At 41.1% G+C, this 16,551-nt stretch overlaps 1 protein-coding gene across 2 annotated transcripts in view; it reads left to right on the plus strand.

Annotated features, from left to right (window-relative positions):
- The window catches only part of sec23ip (SEC23 interacting protein), an 87,087-nt gene that overhangs the window by 54,262 nt on the left and 16,274 nt on the right, over positions 1 to 16,551 (plus strand). For both annotated transcript variants that reach the window (XM_078413518.1, XM_078413519.1), the window contains exon 17: positions 6,246 to 6,408. In XM_078413518.1, coding sequence (XP_078269644.1) covers positions 6,246 to 6,408 — 163 coding nt within the window. The remainder of the gene's footprint in view (positions 1 to 6,245; positions 6,409 to 16,551) is intronic.

Genomic DNA, 16,551 nt, shown 5'->3' on the forward strand with positions numbered 1-16,551 from the left:
GGGATATGAGAGGAAATGGGAGTACTTGGGGGAAACCAATGTGGATGAAAAGAAACCGTGCAAACACTGTACACAAACATTGAAGGTCAAGTCACACTCGGGTCAGTGGAGAGTGAGAGAGTAGATCTAGCTCTGTCAGTATCCTAGAATGATTACAGAATAGGAGGGGGACAATCATTTCACCGTGTTCGTGCAGCTCTCAATCAGAGCAACTCTGTTCTTCCCATCCTCTGATCCTTTCTTTGTAGTCATGCCAATTTGTCCATATTTATCCAGATCCCTTATGAAAGCCACAGTTGGACTATGTCAGCCTTTCAATTTCCAACCACATGCTGAATAAAAATGTTTTTCTCATGTCATATTTAGTACTATTCCATGGACTCGTGACCTCTAGTCCTTGGGTCATCAGCCAAAGGAAACTGCCTCCTACCATCACTCTGTCCATTTTTTTGTATTTATCTTTCAAATCTCCTGTCAGTCTCCTCTTAGCTGATGAATAATACTAATGCAATCTGTGAAGAAGGGCTATTAACTATGTACGGTAGCGGTTTGTCGAACGTGAAGAAAACCAAGTGAAACAAGGTAGTTCTCATGGTTGAGATGTCCTTGGACATGGAAGGATGGCAGAAAAGAAACCTGCATGGAATTAATATTTAGAGTGAGGGTGTTTGGGATACTGGTGTTATCTGGATTGTCTCAGCCGTATCTTGATGAATAATGTTTTGACATCTTTTGTTGGTGTTTCAAAAGATGTTGAAGGATGTCAATGGAATTTAGGTATAGCAGGTAGCAGTGAAGTAATGGTTAAACACAATCCAAGTCAGAAAAACCTAATGAAAAGGGGAAGGAAGGAGAGGACAAAGGAAGTATCTGTGGTGGGGCAGATAGTAAGAAACTGAAAAGCGCAAGCGATGGTGGTGATTCAGGTAGAGGCTTAAAAGCAGAAGGATAGAGATATAAAAAGGAGGTGGTATTATTTGCAGCCAATATTGACCTAGAGAAAGTTGACAATAGACAATAGGTGCAGGAGTAGGCCATTCAGCCCTTCGAGCCAGCACCGCCATTCAATGCGATCATGGCTGATCACTCTCAATCAGTACCCCGTTCCTGCCTTCTCCCCATACCCCCTCACTCCGCTATCCTTAAGAGCTCTATCCAGCTCTCTCTTGAAAGCATCCAACGAACTGGCCTCCACTGCCTTCTGAGGCAGAGAATTCCACACCTTCACCACTCTCTGACTGAAAAAGTTCTTCCTCATCTCCGTTCTAAATGGCCTACCCCTTATTCTTAAACTGTGGCCCCTTGTTCTGGACTCCCCCAACATTGGGAACATGTTTCCTGCCTCTAATGTGTCCAATCCCCTAATTATCTTAAATGTTTCAATAAGATCCCCCCTCATCCTTCTAAATTCCAGTGTATACAAGCCTAATTGCTCCAGCCTTTCAACATACGACAGTCCCGCCATTCCTGGAATTAACCTAGTGAACCTACGCTGCACGCCCTCAATAGCAAGAATATCCTTCCTCAAATTTGGAGACCAAAACTGCACACAGTACTCCAGGTGCTGTCTCACCAGGGCCCGGTACAACTGTAGAAGGACCTCTTTGCTCCTATACTCAACTCCTCTTGTTATGAAGGCCAACATTCCAAAGGCTTTCTTCACTGCCTGCTGTACCTGCATGCTTCCTTTCAGTGACTGATGCACTAGGACACCTAGATCTCGTTGAACATCCCCTCTTCCTAACTTGACACCATTCAGATAATAATCTGCCTTTCTATTCTTACTTCCAAAGTGAATAACCTCACACTTATCTACATTAAACTGCATCGGCCATGTATCCGCCCACTCACACAACCTGTCCAAGTCACCCTGCAGCCTTATTGCATCTTCCTCACAATTCACACTACCCCCCCAGCTTAGTATCATCTGCAAATTTGCTAATGGTACTTTTAATCCCTTCATCTAAGTCATTAATGTATATCGTAAATAGCTGGGGTCCCAGCACCGAACCTTGCGGTACCCCACTGGTCACTGCCTGCCATTCCGAAAGGGACCCATTTATCCCCACTCTTTGCTTTCTGTCTGTCAACCAATTTTCTATCCATGTCAGTACCCTACCCCCAATACCATGTGTTCTAATTTTGCCCACTAATCTCCTATGTGGGACCTTGTCGAAGGCTTTCTGAAAGTCGAGGTACACCACATCCACTGACTCTCCCCTGTCAATTTTCCTAGTTACATCCTCAAAAAATTCCAGTAGATTTGTCAAGCATGATTTCCCCTTCGTAAATTCATGCTGACTCGGAATGATCCTGTTACTGCTATCCAAATGCTCAGCAATTTTGTCTTTTATAATTGACGCCAGCATCTTCCCCACCACTGATGTCAGACTAACTGGTCTATAATTACCCGTTTTCTCTCCCTCCTTTCTTAAAAAGTGGGATAACATTTGCTACCCTGCAATCCACAGGAACTGATCCTGAATCTATAGAACATTGAAAAATGATCTCCAATGCTTCCACTATTTCTAGAGCCACCTCCTTAAGTACCCTGGGATGCAGACCATCAGGCCCTGGGGATTTATCAGCCTTCAGTCCCATCAGTCTACCCAAAACCATTTCCTGCCTAATGTGGATTTCCTTCAGTTCCTCCATCACCCTAGGTTCTCCGGCCCCTAGAACATTTGGGAGATTGTGTGTATCTTCCTCAGTGAAGACAGATCCAAAGTAACGGTTTAACTCGTCTGCCATTTCTTTGTTCCCCATAATAAATTCCCCTGCTTCTGTCTTCAAGGGACCCACATTTGCCTTGACTATTTTTTTCCTCTTCATGTACCTAAAAAAACTTTGCTATCCTCCTTTATATTATTGGCTAGTTTACCCTCGTACCTCATCTTTTCTCCCCGTATTGCCTTTTTAGTTAACTTTTGTTGCTCTTTAAAAGAGTCCCAATCCTCTGTCTTCCCACTCTTCTTTGCTATGTTATACTTCCTCTCCTTAATTTTTATGCTGTCCTTGACTTCCCTTGTCAGCCACAGGTGTCTCTTACTCCCCTTAGAGTCTTTCCGCCTCTTTGGGATAAATTGATCCTGCAACCTCTGCATTATTCCCAGGAATACTTGCCATTGCTGTTCTACCGTCTTCCCTGCTAGGGCCTCCTTCCAGTCAATTTTGGCCAGCTCCTGCCTCATGCCTCTGTAATCCCCTTTGCTATACTGTAATACTGTAAATTGAGCTGGACCATCCCCAACCTCTGGGTGCTAGCGCAACAACCACCTGGAAGCAGAGTAACATTTTGGGCAGAACAGTTTCATCATCAGAAACAAGAAACTGCAAAAACTGGTTAACAAAAAATGACACAAAATGCTGGAGTAACTCAGTGGTTCAGGCTCAGAAAAAGGGTCTCGACCTGAAAGGTGACCTGTCCATGTTCCCCAAGGATGCTGCCTGACCCGTTGAATTGTTCCAGCACTTTCTGCTTTTTTTAAATTGACTAATACTTTGATCAATGAGCAAATATTATCCACCAAATAATACCAACAAATTGTGATTAACATATATCAACAGGGTGCATATTAACTCCAAAGCTAACAATATTCTGCACTCTGCATCTTTCCCTTCACTGTACTTGAGTTTGGCTTGATTGTATTTATGTTTGGTATTATCTGATTTGATTGGCTAGCATGCAAAACAAAGTTTTTCGTTGCACCTTTGGTCTTGTGACAGTAATAAACCTAAACAGTTTAGTTTATAGATAAAGGGCGGAGACAGGCCTATCAGCCCAGTGAGTCCACACCGTCCAGCAATTCACTCACGTTAACACCATCTTACACCAGGGATGGTTTTTAGATTTACATCAAGCCAATTAACCTACAAACCTGTACGTCTTTGGCGTGTGGGAGGAACCCAAGTTCTCGGAGAAAACCCACGCAGGGCACGGGGAGAACGTACAAACTCCATACAGACAAGCACCCGTAATCAGGATTGAACCTGGGTCACTGGCGCTGTAAGGCAGCAACTCTACTGCTGCACCACTGTGCTGTCGAAAGTTCATAAAGATTATCTCCCTTCCATGAGATCAGTTATCAATAACAAGTGAAAGCAGTGGTGTTATTAGAACATACTTCGTAGTCATTAGCCATCTGGTCGCATGTAATGTTCCTAATGTCGTTTGAAAAGTATTGTGGATGTTTCTGGATATGGAATACATAATGGCAAAGTATGGACAGCATAATAACACTGGTAGTGGCTTTATCCAAGGACATAAGATTTGTTAGGCTGTCAGTTGCGTGTCGGCTTAATTAATATCAAACTACAGCTCTGCTCCACATCTCTCATAATCTTTCCTGTCTATTCATCTTTCCCTGTCCTATATAAGCTTTAAAATTAATTTAAATTTGGTGACAAAATGGAAATTTCCTATCAAAGTCAGATGTTGATAACATTTTTATCTTGTTACTCTAATTACTTGACTATGTTTACGATTAAGTGGGGAAAAAAGGAAAATAGACAATATAGTTGTTCACCTAACGTGACGTGAAAAAATAAAATAATAATACATGATCACTTTGTAGGATAGTAACAGTATTGCAATATGGGTTAGCTGGAGCCAGGTGAAATATGCAGCAAAATGTAACGTATTTCCAATTGGATTATTTGGTATTTTCATCGTATGCAATGAAGACACTTCGAGCTCTGTACTTCTAACCTTTACAAATGACAAGATTGTGCACAAAAAATTGGAGCAATCCTTAGTAAATGCAACCACGGCATATTGCACACCATACCAAACACCATACATTATTTATTTTTAATTTTATACTTCTAAGTAATCTCCACATTTCATGGGTAATAGAGCAGTCAAATAATGAAATACATCACTGATTACAGTTTTAAAGCTGCTTTCCCTGCTCTTTTATTATTTCCTATCATTCTTTTACTTGGTCATCATGCATTCCACACTAAAATTGACTGCTACTTTTTCACTACTCCAGACACCTTGTTATTACATTCATCAGTCAGAATGGAAAATTATGAGTTAAAGCTTAAAAACAGATCCATTTGAATGAGCTACAGACAGACTGTCAAGAGTTGAGAAAGCCACAGAGCTGTCTTTGTTAAAACAACAAAGAGTATTTCATGGCAGTGCACACTTTTAACCCAAATAATCACCAAATTAATGTTCAGAGATTGCCCCACTTTGTACTCAATTAGCAAGGCAGATTTGGGAGGGTAAGCTGGAGAGGTGCAAGGTAAAGCTTTTGGGGAAAAGGCAAATAAAGCAAGCAAACACACTATAATGGTAGACGATCAGCTTCGGAGTACATATCCATAGATCCCAGATGAAAACATAATTGTTACGAGCGTCAAGAAGACGTGCAGTATATTTAGCTGGAAAAAAGACACAAAATGCTGGAGTAACTCAACAGGTTAGGCAGCATCCGTGGAGAATTGGGCTGCATTCTTGGATGCTTGTTCTGCTCCAAGTAGATTTTCCTGGTTTAGGTTACGGAAATTGATGTGGGAACACTGGAGAGGATTTGGAGAAGATTTGCCAGGGCAAAAAAATAGTTATGTGAGCAGGTTGGTTAAGGTGGGACTATTTGGAAGAAAGGAGGTTGATGGGGATGCTTTTTCTTTTTTAAAAATTAGATGAAAAACTCGAGAGTAGAAAGGAACTTTTGCCCTGATAAGAGAGGTGGACAGCTAGTTAACTTTAATTTAAAGTAAAGCAAAAACCGAAATGCTGGAAGTCCATGGCCAGTCAAGCAACGTCTGTGGAAAGATGCTGCCTGACTGAGAGTTCTCCCAACATTTCTGCTTCTCCTTCAATTTCCGGCAACTGCAGTTTTATTTGTTTTCCATCCACCTAATGTAATTAGTAAAAGGATTAAAGGGAAGTTTGGAAATGTAAAATGCCAGCTGGCATCACGATTCTGGAACCTGGCAGAAAAAATGTTGGAGGCAGAAAGCCCTTTCAGATTAAGGTAAGTATATATATATATATATATATGCATGAGTATTTGAAATGCTGCAACCCACTGAAAAGAATCGAGGCCCTGGAAAATAAGATTAACTGGGTTAGCAGTTTCAAGAATTACATGATGAATGATTAGCTTGTGGATCTTTGTGATCATTTTTGTGTAGGTTATTCTGGGATTGATAGATAAAATCAGACGAAGAAATCTCGGCAAACCATCTTAGGCAATTATACCAAGATAACCTTGTGTTGTATTATGAAACAGAGCAAAAGCTGGTGGAAAGTCCCGAATCTTTGAAGGATGAGGATTCAGCTGTGAAGATTGGAATGCTGAATGGTGGCTACCGCATTGATTATGTTCTACAGGAGAAACCAATTGAGAGCTTCAATGAATATCTGTTTGCTCTACAGAGCCACTTATGTTACTGGTAAGAACACATTTTTATTTAATAAAATAGAGCCACTCTTCTATCAGTGATTGTTGTCAAATCCCCATTCCAGAAAACCGCTGGCACACTCCAGTGTGATGTCATTGAGCAGCCAATCACATTGAGCACTTTAATAATGAATCTATAAGAAAAAAGCATGACATACCTTAATTTTTTTAATATTTTAGACCACAACAGCTTTTAAATTATTTCATTATATTTTAGAGTACAGTCAGTTTTTAAAAATTATTGCCAGGTATAAAAGTCCTCTAAATCCCCAGCCAATAGCATTGTGGAAGGACTTGCACTAGAAGGACTGCAGGAGTTCACGAAGGCAGCTCTCCAACGCCACTTGAAGGACACTTAGGGGTGACAATAAATGCTGGCCTCTCTGGCAACCCCCTAATTCTGAAATTGAATAAATAAATGTAAAACATGAGAAGGATAAGCTCAAAGGTTGCAAAATGAGACAGCAAAGCATCACCAAAAGCAACCTCTCATTTCCGCAGTTACCTGTGAATACTCTGAAGAGTCTTCACCTGAAATATTATACACCTCTGTAAGATCTCACTGCAGCCTCTTGCGCTCCACTTTCTTGAGCAATTTACCCAAGCGCACCTGCCAGGTGTGAGTTGCACAGCTTATAACATCACAAGGCACGCATCACACGTGTCTCCCCTGGCTGCCATTAACTGGACCCTTCAGGTGCAACCCAGGACCATGTGTGAGCACAAGAGTACTTTATCCTGAGATTGGCAATGAACAATCAATTAATTGGGCTACAGTCTAAAGAAGGATCCTGACCCAAAACGTCATCGTCCATTTCCTCTATAATATTGCCTGACCCTCTGAGTTTAGACTTCGGAGATGCAATGTGAAAACAAGCCCTTCAGCCCACTGAGACGCGCTGACTAGTGATCATCCTGTACATTAACACTATCCTACACACTTGGGACAATCTTACAATTTTACTGATTAACCTATTAACCTACAACCTGTACATCTTTGGAGTTTGGGAGGAAATCGGAGCACCTGGAGAAAACCCATATGATCATAGAGAACAGGCAAACTCCATGTAATCTGCACCCATAGTCAGGATTGAACCCAGGTCTCTGGTGCTGTAAGGCAGCAACTCTACCGCTGCACCACTGTGCCGCCCTGGAGTTCATCCAGCACTTTGTATTTTGCAATTAATGGGGCCCCATTGAGAGCCTTCTTACATACAGCTTCTGGCAGCCTCATTTTTCAATGACAGTTTGTCCACCACTGATTATAGCCTTTTTATACAATTCACATCAGAGCCACCTTCTGTGACATACATCTTCCTGATGTGCTGACATTCACAGCTCAGGATTGAATTAGGCCGTATAATTGTATAAGGAGTTTCCCCACAAGCAGGCAACTGCCATGTCCCTCCTCCCTCATGTTTTCCCTTGCCTCTAAGCCTTATGCAGCTAGCTTGGGAGGCGGTATAATAACCAGTGATCAAGGCAAAGTCAAGTCAGTGCTCAAGGACCTAAGATACAGGAGAGGTTGGGCAGTGTAGTACTCAATTCCTTGGAGTGTAGGAGGCAGAGGGATGTAATTACGGAGATGTGTAACATCGTGATGGGAATAGATAGGATAAATGCTTAGTCCTTTTTCCTGAGTACGGGAATCAAGAACTAGAGATGTTTAAGGTGAGAGGGGAAAGATTTAATTGAAATATGAGGAGCGACCACAAAGAGGGTGGTGGAGATGTGGATCAAGCAGCCAGGGGAAGTAGTTAAGGTAGGTGTTATAACATTTAAAGGACACTGGGACAGATACATGGATAGGAAAGGTTTAGAGGGATATGGGCCAAACGCAGCTTAAATGGGGTCCCTTCGTCTGCATGTGTGAATTGGTCCTAAGGGCCTGTTTCTGTGCTTTATAACTCTTAATCCCCATTCTATGTGCATGGACATTGTTGAACAATGCCATTGCAGGATCTTGTCAAATGCCTTCTGAAAATCCACATCCCTTTGCTCCCCCTCAGCTATTTTAATAGTCATATTCTCAAAGAACTCCAGCTGATTCGTTAAGTATGAATTTCCATTCATAAATCCTTTACAAAATGTTTAAATTTGCTGTCAAGGTCTATTACCTTTTTCAAAACCTACTAATTAAAATGTAGCCTTATAATTACCTCCAGGTGTACAGAATTGTTGTCCGTCCAAGATTGTTAAACTATTTCTTGAGGGTTACCATCTTTATGAGTGGATTATCAAAATGAATTGATAATTTCCAGGGTTGCTGGGAGGGATTTTCTAAACAGATTTGAGGTGCATCCTTAAATGCAGGGTTATACACTAAAGAATGTTCACCCCTGGAGATTTGATTACAATTCATCTGCCAAATTATTATTACACAACAGCCCAAAGGGACGTGAGTTACTAAAGAGCCAATTGTCTGCATACTAATGTCAATACTTACACTGGAATAATTTGAGTCAGTTGAATGTTTGTATTGTTCTCTAAGGCAGTCAATTGTGAAGAGCCTCTTCATTAAATTTAAGGATAGCATAAATAAGCAATAACTTTTTAATCTGCCCACATTTTGCACTTCAATGCTTCAATATTTGTAAAGTCCAAAACATGCAGCATTACTATTCTTTCAAAATAATATGTCACATTACGCTATCAATATCTATTCATATTGTAGAATTGATCATAATGTGGAGCTCTCTAGGGAGGACATTGAAGATTTGAAATTGTACTTGAAGATATTATAAACCTTCATGCAAGAAACACTGTGGCAGGTTTGCTCCTCTTAATCTAAAATCTGAGTGTAGTGAATGACAATGATGCGCTGGTTCAATCAGTAGAATGCAGGTATTTGAGCAAAGGAAGTTTTCTCGCGATTAGGCAGCACAGTGACACAGCTGGTAGAGCTGCTGCCTCGTGTGGCGCCAGAGACCTGGATTCAATCGTGACCTTGGGTGCTCATTCTGTGCTGAATTTGCACATTCTCCCCTTTACCACACGTTTCCTCCAGGTCCTCTGGTTTCCTCCCACATCCCAAAGACGTGCGAATTTGTAGGTTAGTTGGGCTCTATAAATTACCCCTGGTGTGTAGGGAGTCAATGAGAAAGTAGGATAACTCAATGATCGGCGTTGGCTCAGTGGGCCGAAGACTGTAGCGGCACGGTGGCGCAGTGGTAGAGTTGCTGCCTTGCAGCACAGGAGTTTGATCCCGACTATGGCTGCTGCCTGTACGGAGTTTGTAGTTCTCCCTGTGACCGTGTGGGTTTTCTCTGAGATCTTCGGTTTCCTCCCACATTCCAAAGACGTACAGGTATGTAGGTTAAATGGCTTGGTATAAATAAATTGTCCCCAGTGTGTGTAGGGTAGTGTTAATGTGCGGGGATTGCTGGTCGGCACGGACTCGGTGGGCCGAAGGGCCTGTTTCCGTGCTATATCTCTAAACTAAATTAAACTTTTAAGGCACACGTGGAACTCCATTAACTACTTGTGGCAACAGACCTTGGAGCAACCATACTAAAATGTGGGTTTGATAACTGAGTTCCAATGGGAGTTTTAATTATGAAAAAACAATTTTAATTTTTGATTGTTGAAAAGGTACTTTACCATTGCAAGGCATTGTCACCAGTTTTGGACCAGAGAAAAGACCTAGAATGCTGCTGTCTGTTTTCAGTGCAGGAGCTTATTTCCTTAGTTTTTCATAAATATCATATTTGTTTTGAAGCACCTTGTGGACATGAGTAAATTTTGACCGACGAACAGAAGGTATTTTTAAATGATAATGAGTTCTCGTACCGTTGAAAAATAATATCTCATTTAGTTGAGATCTTAGGGGGAAAGCAATCTGTATCAGTGGACATGTTGCTTAGGATTATTGCCTGTCATGTTGAGAAACTGCATGGAAACGTGAAATTAGTTTATTTGAAGATGTCCCACTATGCATGTATTTTTTTTCAAGATCCTGCTGTAGTTTGCTCACCAATTCACTCCATGTAGTGGGGAGGTCTCCGTTTGTTCAATAATTAACGTTTCCTCGGCCCCTTAACCTGCATTGCCGATTAAAGTGAATACACGGGTTTAAGTTCCATACAATCAAAAATATGCAATGGTTTCATGTGGTGTGGAATTAATTTTTGATGAGAATTGTTGGCAGCTTAGTGCAAGGAACATGGAAGATGGGTTATGAAAACAGGTTGGATTCCCCAAGAGATAAAATATTAATGAAAATTAAAATGAGAGTAGAAGAAAAGAAGGTTCCCCAGATTGCAATCAGAAATGTGTGCGTGTGTGTAGATTAGATAATCAATTTAACAGCATGCAGAAGGATGAAGGCTGCCCTTCGACCAACCTTCAGTCCGTGCCAGTGTATTATCCCCATCCTCGGGATGTGCTTTCATTTCATATACTTTAATTGGGACTTTATCAAAGGTCCTCAAAAAAAACAAACTGATGTAGTTTTGCCAAACACTCTTTCCCTCTCATAAATCCACGTTGACCTTGAGCTGATCCACGTTGACTTCAACTAGTATGTGGGAAGCCATACTCACAGCTTTGTCACATTCCAAAAGCATTGAGAATTTGGAAATGTTTCTGAATATGACATTCAACAAGTTTAGGACTTGCTACCATTCAAATGGACCAGAACTACAACAATAGGGTCATAGTTTATTGGGATCTATATGCTTTTTCTTGATCATGCCAGTAAAGTCCACAGGGCAATATATTTCCTGATTGCAAAATCTTGCATGAAGTAGAAAAGCCGCAACAACAAAAAAGATTGCATGGAGGATTGTTTTTGGATATGATATTGGTGTCAGCAACTAAACAGCCCTTTAAGTAAGGAGTCTATAAGATGATGAGTGAAATATAGATTGTTTAAAGTTGCATATCAACTAATTATACCATTACTTTGGTTTGGGTTCCAAGAATAATTTTGCCAATGTGGGAATAGGTGGTTGCAGGTGATGTGCACGGCCATTCTGCTATCATTGGTGTAATTAATATGATTGATTACAAATGCCACCGTGTGGAGGAGCACTATTAAATAGTTTTAAATTGACTGGAAAAAAGATTTTACCTAGAAATATGCTATAATTGAACAGAACATGAGATATTTTAAAGAACAAAACTGAGCATGAAGAAACTACTCATCACCTCATTGAAACTTGAACAGGTGAAATAATATTAGCCATTTAACATCTAAAAGATAATTTCTGAAATACTTGGCTGACTTAATTGTGAGATTTGTGATGGCTGATAGGCTCTTTTCATGGTACAATGCCTGAATGCTTTCAATTGGCTTAGGTTTATGAATGCTGTTGAAGCATTCATTATGTCCACTGGTAAATCTACCGGGAAATTCAAATGTATTCCGAGCATATACAGCCTTTTCATGGCTTCATGTCTGCAAATTGGCTTTGAATCATCTGTCTGCTACATTAGACCATGTATAGGATTTGATTTATTTGTTCAGATACTTTGAAAATTAGAATCTTTGGAAGCAACACTGGAAATGATTAAATTCTTTCCGTGGACACTAAGGCTTTCCAGTGAGTACAACTGAGGAGATAACTGATTGACTGAGACACCATAAATAAATGGTGTTTCATTGATCATTAGAGAATTAGGTGAGTTTAGTTTTGAGATACAGCGAGGATACAGGCCCTTTGACCCGCAGAGTCAGCGCAAACCAGCGATCCCTGCACACTAACACGTTATCCTATGTGCACACACTAGGGACAATTTACAATTTTACCTAGCTATTTAGCCTATGAACCTGTACGTCTTTGGAGTGTGGGAGGAAACTGGAACACCCGGAGAAAATCTATGCAGGTCACGGGGAGAACAGAAAGAACCCTTGGGCAGGATCATACTCCGGTCTCTGGCGCTGCAAGGCAGCAACTCTACCGCTGCATGACCTTGCCGCCCTGTTCATACCATTTGGGTTGTAAGCTACCCAAGCGGAATATGAAGTGCTGTTCCTCCCGTATGCGTGTGGCCTCACTCTGGCAATGGAGGCGGTGCAGGACAGTAAGGCCGGTATTGGAATAGGAAGAGGAATTAAAATGGTGAGCAACCAAGAGATCCAATAGGCCTTGGTGGACTGAGTGCAAGGGTTTGGCAAAAAGGTTGCAAAGTCTATGCTTGATCTCTCCGATGTAACGGAGGACACGTCAGTGCAGTAGATGAGGTTAGAGGAGGTCCATCTGAACATCTGTCTCATCTGGAAGGACTCCTGGGGTACCTGGATGGAGGTGAGAGAGGAGGTATAGGGCCAGGTGTTATATTTCCTGCAGTTGCAGGGGAAGAAACCTGGGGAGTGAGTGGATTGGGTGGGAAAGGATGAGTGAATTGAGGAGTTGCAGGTGGAGCAGTCTCTGCAGAAGGCAGCAAGGGGTGGGGATGGAACGATGTGACTGGTAGTGGGATTATTGGAGGTGGCAGAAATGTCGGAAAATCATCTTTACTAAAGAGGACATCTCAGATGCCCTAGAAGGGAAGGTGAAAGAGTTGGGTGGTGGTGCCAGTGTACCTTTGGAACAAGAACTGTTCAATGTAACCAACAAAAAGGCATACCTGGGGTCCATGCAAGTGCGCATGGCTACACCTGTAAATGGAAAAAAGTGAGAGAAGTCAAAAGAGAAGGTGTTGAGGGTGAAGACAATTTCCGTTATGTGGAAAGTAGTGGAGGGAAACTGTTTGGGTGTCTGTTCAAGGAAGAAGCGGAGGGCCTTGAGACCTTCCTACTGCAGCATGGAGGTGTGAGGGAACTGGACATCCACGGTAAAGATGAGGCAATGGGGACCTAGGAATTGAAAGCTATTGAAGGGCTTTCTTCCCCCACCCCTCTCGCCCAACCCCACCACAAACAGTGTGAGGGAGTGTCCCGACCTGAAATATCATCCATGTTCTCTGGAGATGCTGCCTGTTCTGCTAAGGTAAGTTGAGAGGTGATCCTGAGTGACAGATTTTTCACTCGGAGGGTGGTGAGCATATGGAATGAGCTGTCAGAGGAAGCGGGTACAATTGTAATGTTTAAAAGCGATTTGGAGGGGTTCATGGATCAGAAAGGTGTAGAGGGATATGGGCCAAATTTATGCAAATGGAACTAGCTGGGGAAGGCACTTTGCATAGTATGGACAAGTTGGGCCAAAGGCCTGTTTCCATGCTGAATAACTAGGTCTCTATCATGGTGATCAAAGTATTAAGAAACCAAATGTACTTTCAATGCAATATTAAAAGTGGTTGGTTGATTCTGAAAACGATATTCAAATAGGTTTTCATATTATTTCATGGTTGATTAAGATATAATTCAGAAGCAATTGGTTAATTTCTGTTGCACATCCATCCATCCATCGTTTTATCTTGGTCATTGGTCATTGGTAACAAATAAATATTACTTTGCTTAAGAATTTGGCAGTGATTGAAGTCAATTTATTTTTGGGACACATTTCTGTTTCAAAGCAAAAATAAGCATAGTTTTCAAAGCCAGTTTTACTTTGCTAAGTAAGAGCCAGAATACTATTTGAATGCATTTCAGCCTTCATTAGGCAGCATTGATTAAATAACTCCATGCAATTTTCCACACTGCAAAAGATGCACATATTTAAATACCTTTTATTTTCTGAGATTAGCTAGATTTTTGAGGAATAAAGCATGTAAAGAGTCAGTGAAATGTGATTTCTGAAGCTAAGCTATTCATGCTCATTTTCTCTGCAAAATTGGGTTGATTGCCTAAATTTCCTTCTGAGTTATGCAACAGATATTTTCACTTCCAAATTGGAAATGAGCAGGATATTATTTCAGTGCCTCATGGTGCTCATTTCACGATAGCTTCACAGTTCAGAGCAGCCCAGTAAAGATAGCTCTTTAGTTTCTATTTATTGCCTAATATAAAGTTTGTATTACTTTCATTAGCATAATTTACTGAAATAAAACAGAAATTGCTGGAAATAGTCCACAGTTTAGCTCGCATTTATGGAAAACAATGCAGTTGATGCTTTGGATTGTAGACCTTTGATCATAAATGGGAGCATTTAGAGATGAGTAAGATTTAAGATGCAGAGAAAATGGGAAGGGCAGAAAAAACCCCGTATGTTTATGATCGGGTAGAAAAACAAATGTAGATTGGCTGCTGGGGAAGATGATTTATCTGAAATTGTTGAATTCATCGTGTCCAGAAGCCTTTAACCTGCCTACAAAGTATGTATAGTGCGGTTCCTCTATCTTACATTAAGCTCCATTGAAACAGTCAGGGAGGCAGAGGCATCAGAGGTGGTGACTTAAAAATTACAGGTGATTGTAAACTTGAGGTCTTGCAGTTGAATGGCTACCAGCCTTTCTCCTCGACTGACACATCCATCGTCGTCACTAAATAGTACAGTTACTCATTCTGTAGGATATTGCCATCATCCATTGAAGAAAAGGAGGGGTTTTGATGAGAGGAACAAAATGATTCATGGAAGAATTTTAAATATAATCCACAGTTTGCCCAACCCACACCCACCTTCCCCCACATATCCAGTCAAAGCATGAGCAATCTAAGAAAACTTGGACACAAAGTGCTGGAATAACTCAGCGGGTCAGGCAGCATCCCTGGAGACCATAGATATGTGACATTTCGGATCGGGACCTTCCAGTCTGAAGAAGGGTTCCAACCAAAAATGTCACCTATCTATGTTTCCCATGGATGCTGAATTACTCCAGGACTTAGTCTTTATTTACTGTCTTCATTTACCTTTCTGCTAAGGGAACAATTTCTGTTTATTTTTTCTTGAATTTTCAATTTGATGTAGCTCAAATGAATTGACCCTGAAGGCAAATAACCCCAGCCTAGATGGTATCATACCTACAGTTCTCTGGCCTTGCACCATCCTTTTAAATCTCCAATGCACTCGTATCATTCCATATCTACAGTGTGGAGATGAGAATTGTACACAGCACTTTAGCTGTGGCTTAACTATATAGCCATGGCGTAACCTTCCTGCTCTTGCTATCCGTTCTTCAAACATTAAAAGCAAGTGTCTTGTAATCCTTCTTAACATCGTCTACCCTAGACCCATGCAAGTGTCCTGATCTTTATTTTGCTTCCCTTAAAATGATTAAACATGGTCAATATAACAAATGCCTTTTAACTTCGATTTTCTATTTGTGGGCGGCACGGTGGCGCAGCGGTAGAGTTGCTGCCTTACTGTGCTTACAGCGTCGGAGACTCTGGTTTGATCCTGACTACAGATGCTGTCTGTATGGAGTTTGTACATTCTCCCCGTGACCGTGTGGGTTTTCTCGGAGATCTTCGGTTTCCTCTCGCACTCCAAAGACATACAGGTTTTTAGGTTAATTGGCATGGTATAATTGTAAATTGTCCCTAGGGTGTGTCGAATAGTGTTAGTCGGCGCAGACTCGGTGGGCCGAAGGGCCTGTTTCCTTGCTGTATCTCTAAACTAAACTAAAGAAATTTGAATCTGCAGAACACCTTCTTCATGATATCACTGCATAGTGAACTTCACTAGTCCACCGAAAGAGGGCGCCAGATTACAAGTCGAGAAAATCTTTTCCCAGTTCTGAAGCTAGCAGCAAGAACCATCCAATTCCCATTGATCACATAATCCAGTCTATTAACCTTTGGAAGGGAGCAGTGCATTTCTATGATTGAGAGAGTATTAAGAGAGTTGTGCAATGTGTTTCACTCTGCGCAAAATGATACTGAATTTAAACTGAAAATGGTGTGATATGGCATTTCATTGTGGTCCTGGTGAACCTGTTAACCCTAGGCTTTAACACCCTTTCTGGAAGAAAGAAACAAAATGAAATGCAGCAGGGTCACACTAAATTAAAGTTGAATATCCTGCAAAATGTGGTAATTAAATCTGTAAAACATGTGTATTACTTTGAAATTTGTTTTCCCAACAGTATTGCACATTGACTGCACTGGATTATTAAACAATGAGATTTCAAGTCCATATGTTATGCTAAAAAAAACGCATGGTATAAATGCCAGAAACTAAAAAAAACACGGGAACTTAAGACACGGCATCCCAAAACTGGACACATTAGAAAGTACTTTATTTCATATTAATAAAGATGATCACTGCCAGTCCAGTACCTTCCTCTACATTGTAATCTCTGCCCAACTCAGCAG

Source organism: Rhinoraja longicauda, chromosome 16, assembly GCF_053455715.1.
Source record: "Rhinoraja longicauda isolate Sanriku21f chromosome 16, sRhiLon1.1, whole genome shotgun sequence".
Classification (NCBI taxonomy): Eukaryota; Metazoa; Chordata; class Chondrichthyes; order Rajiformes; family Arhynchobatidae; genus Rhinoraja; species Rhinoraja longicauda.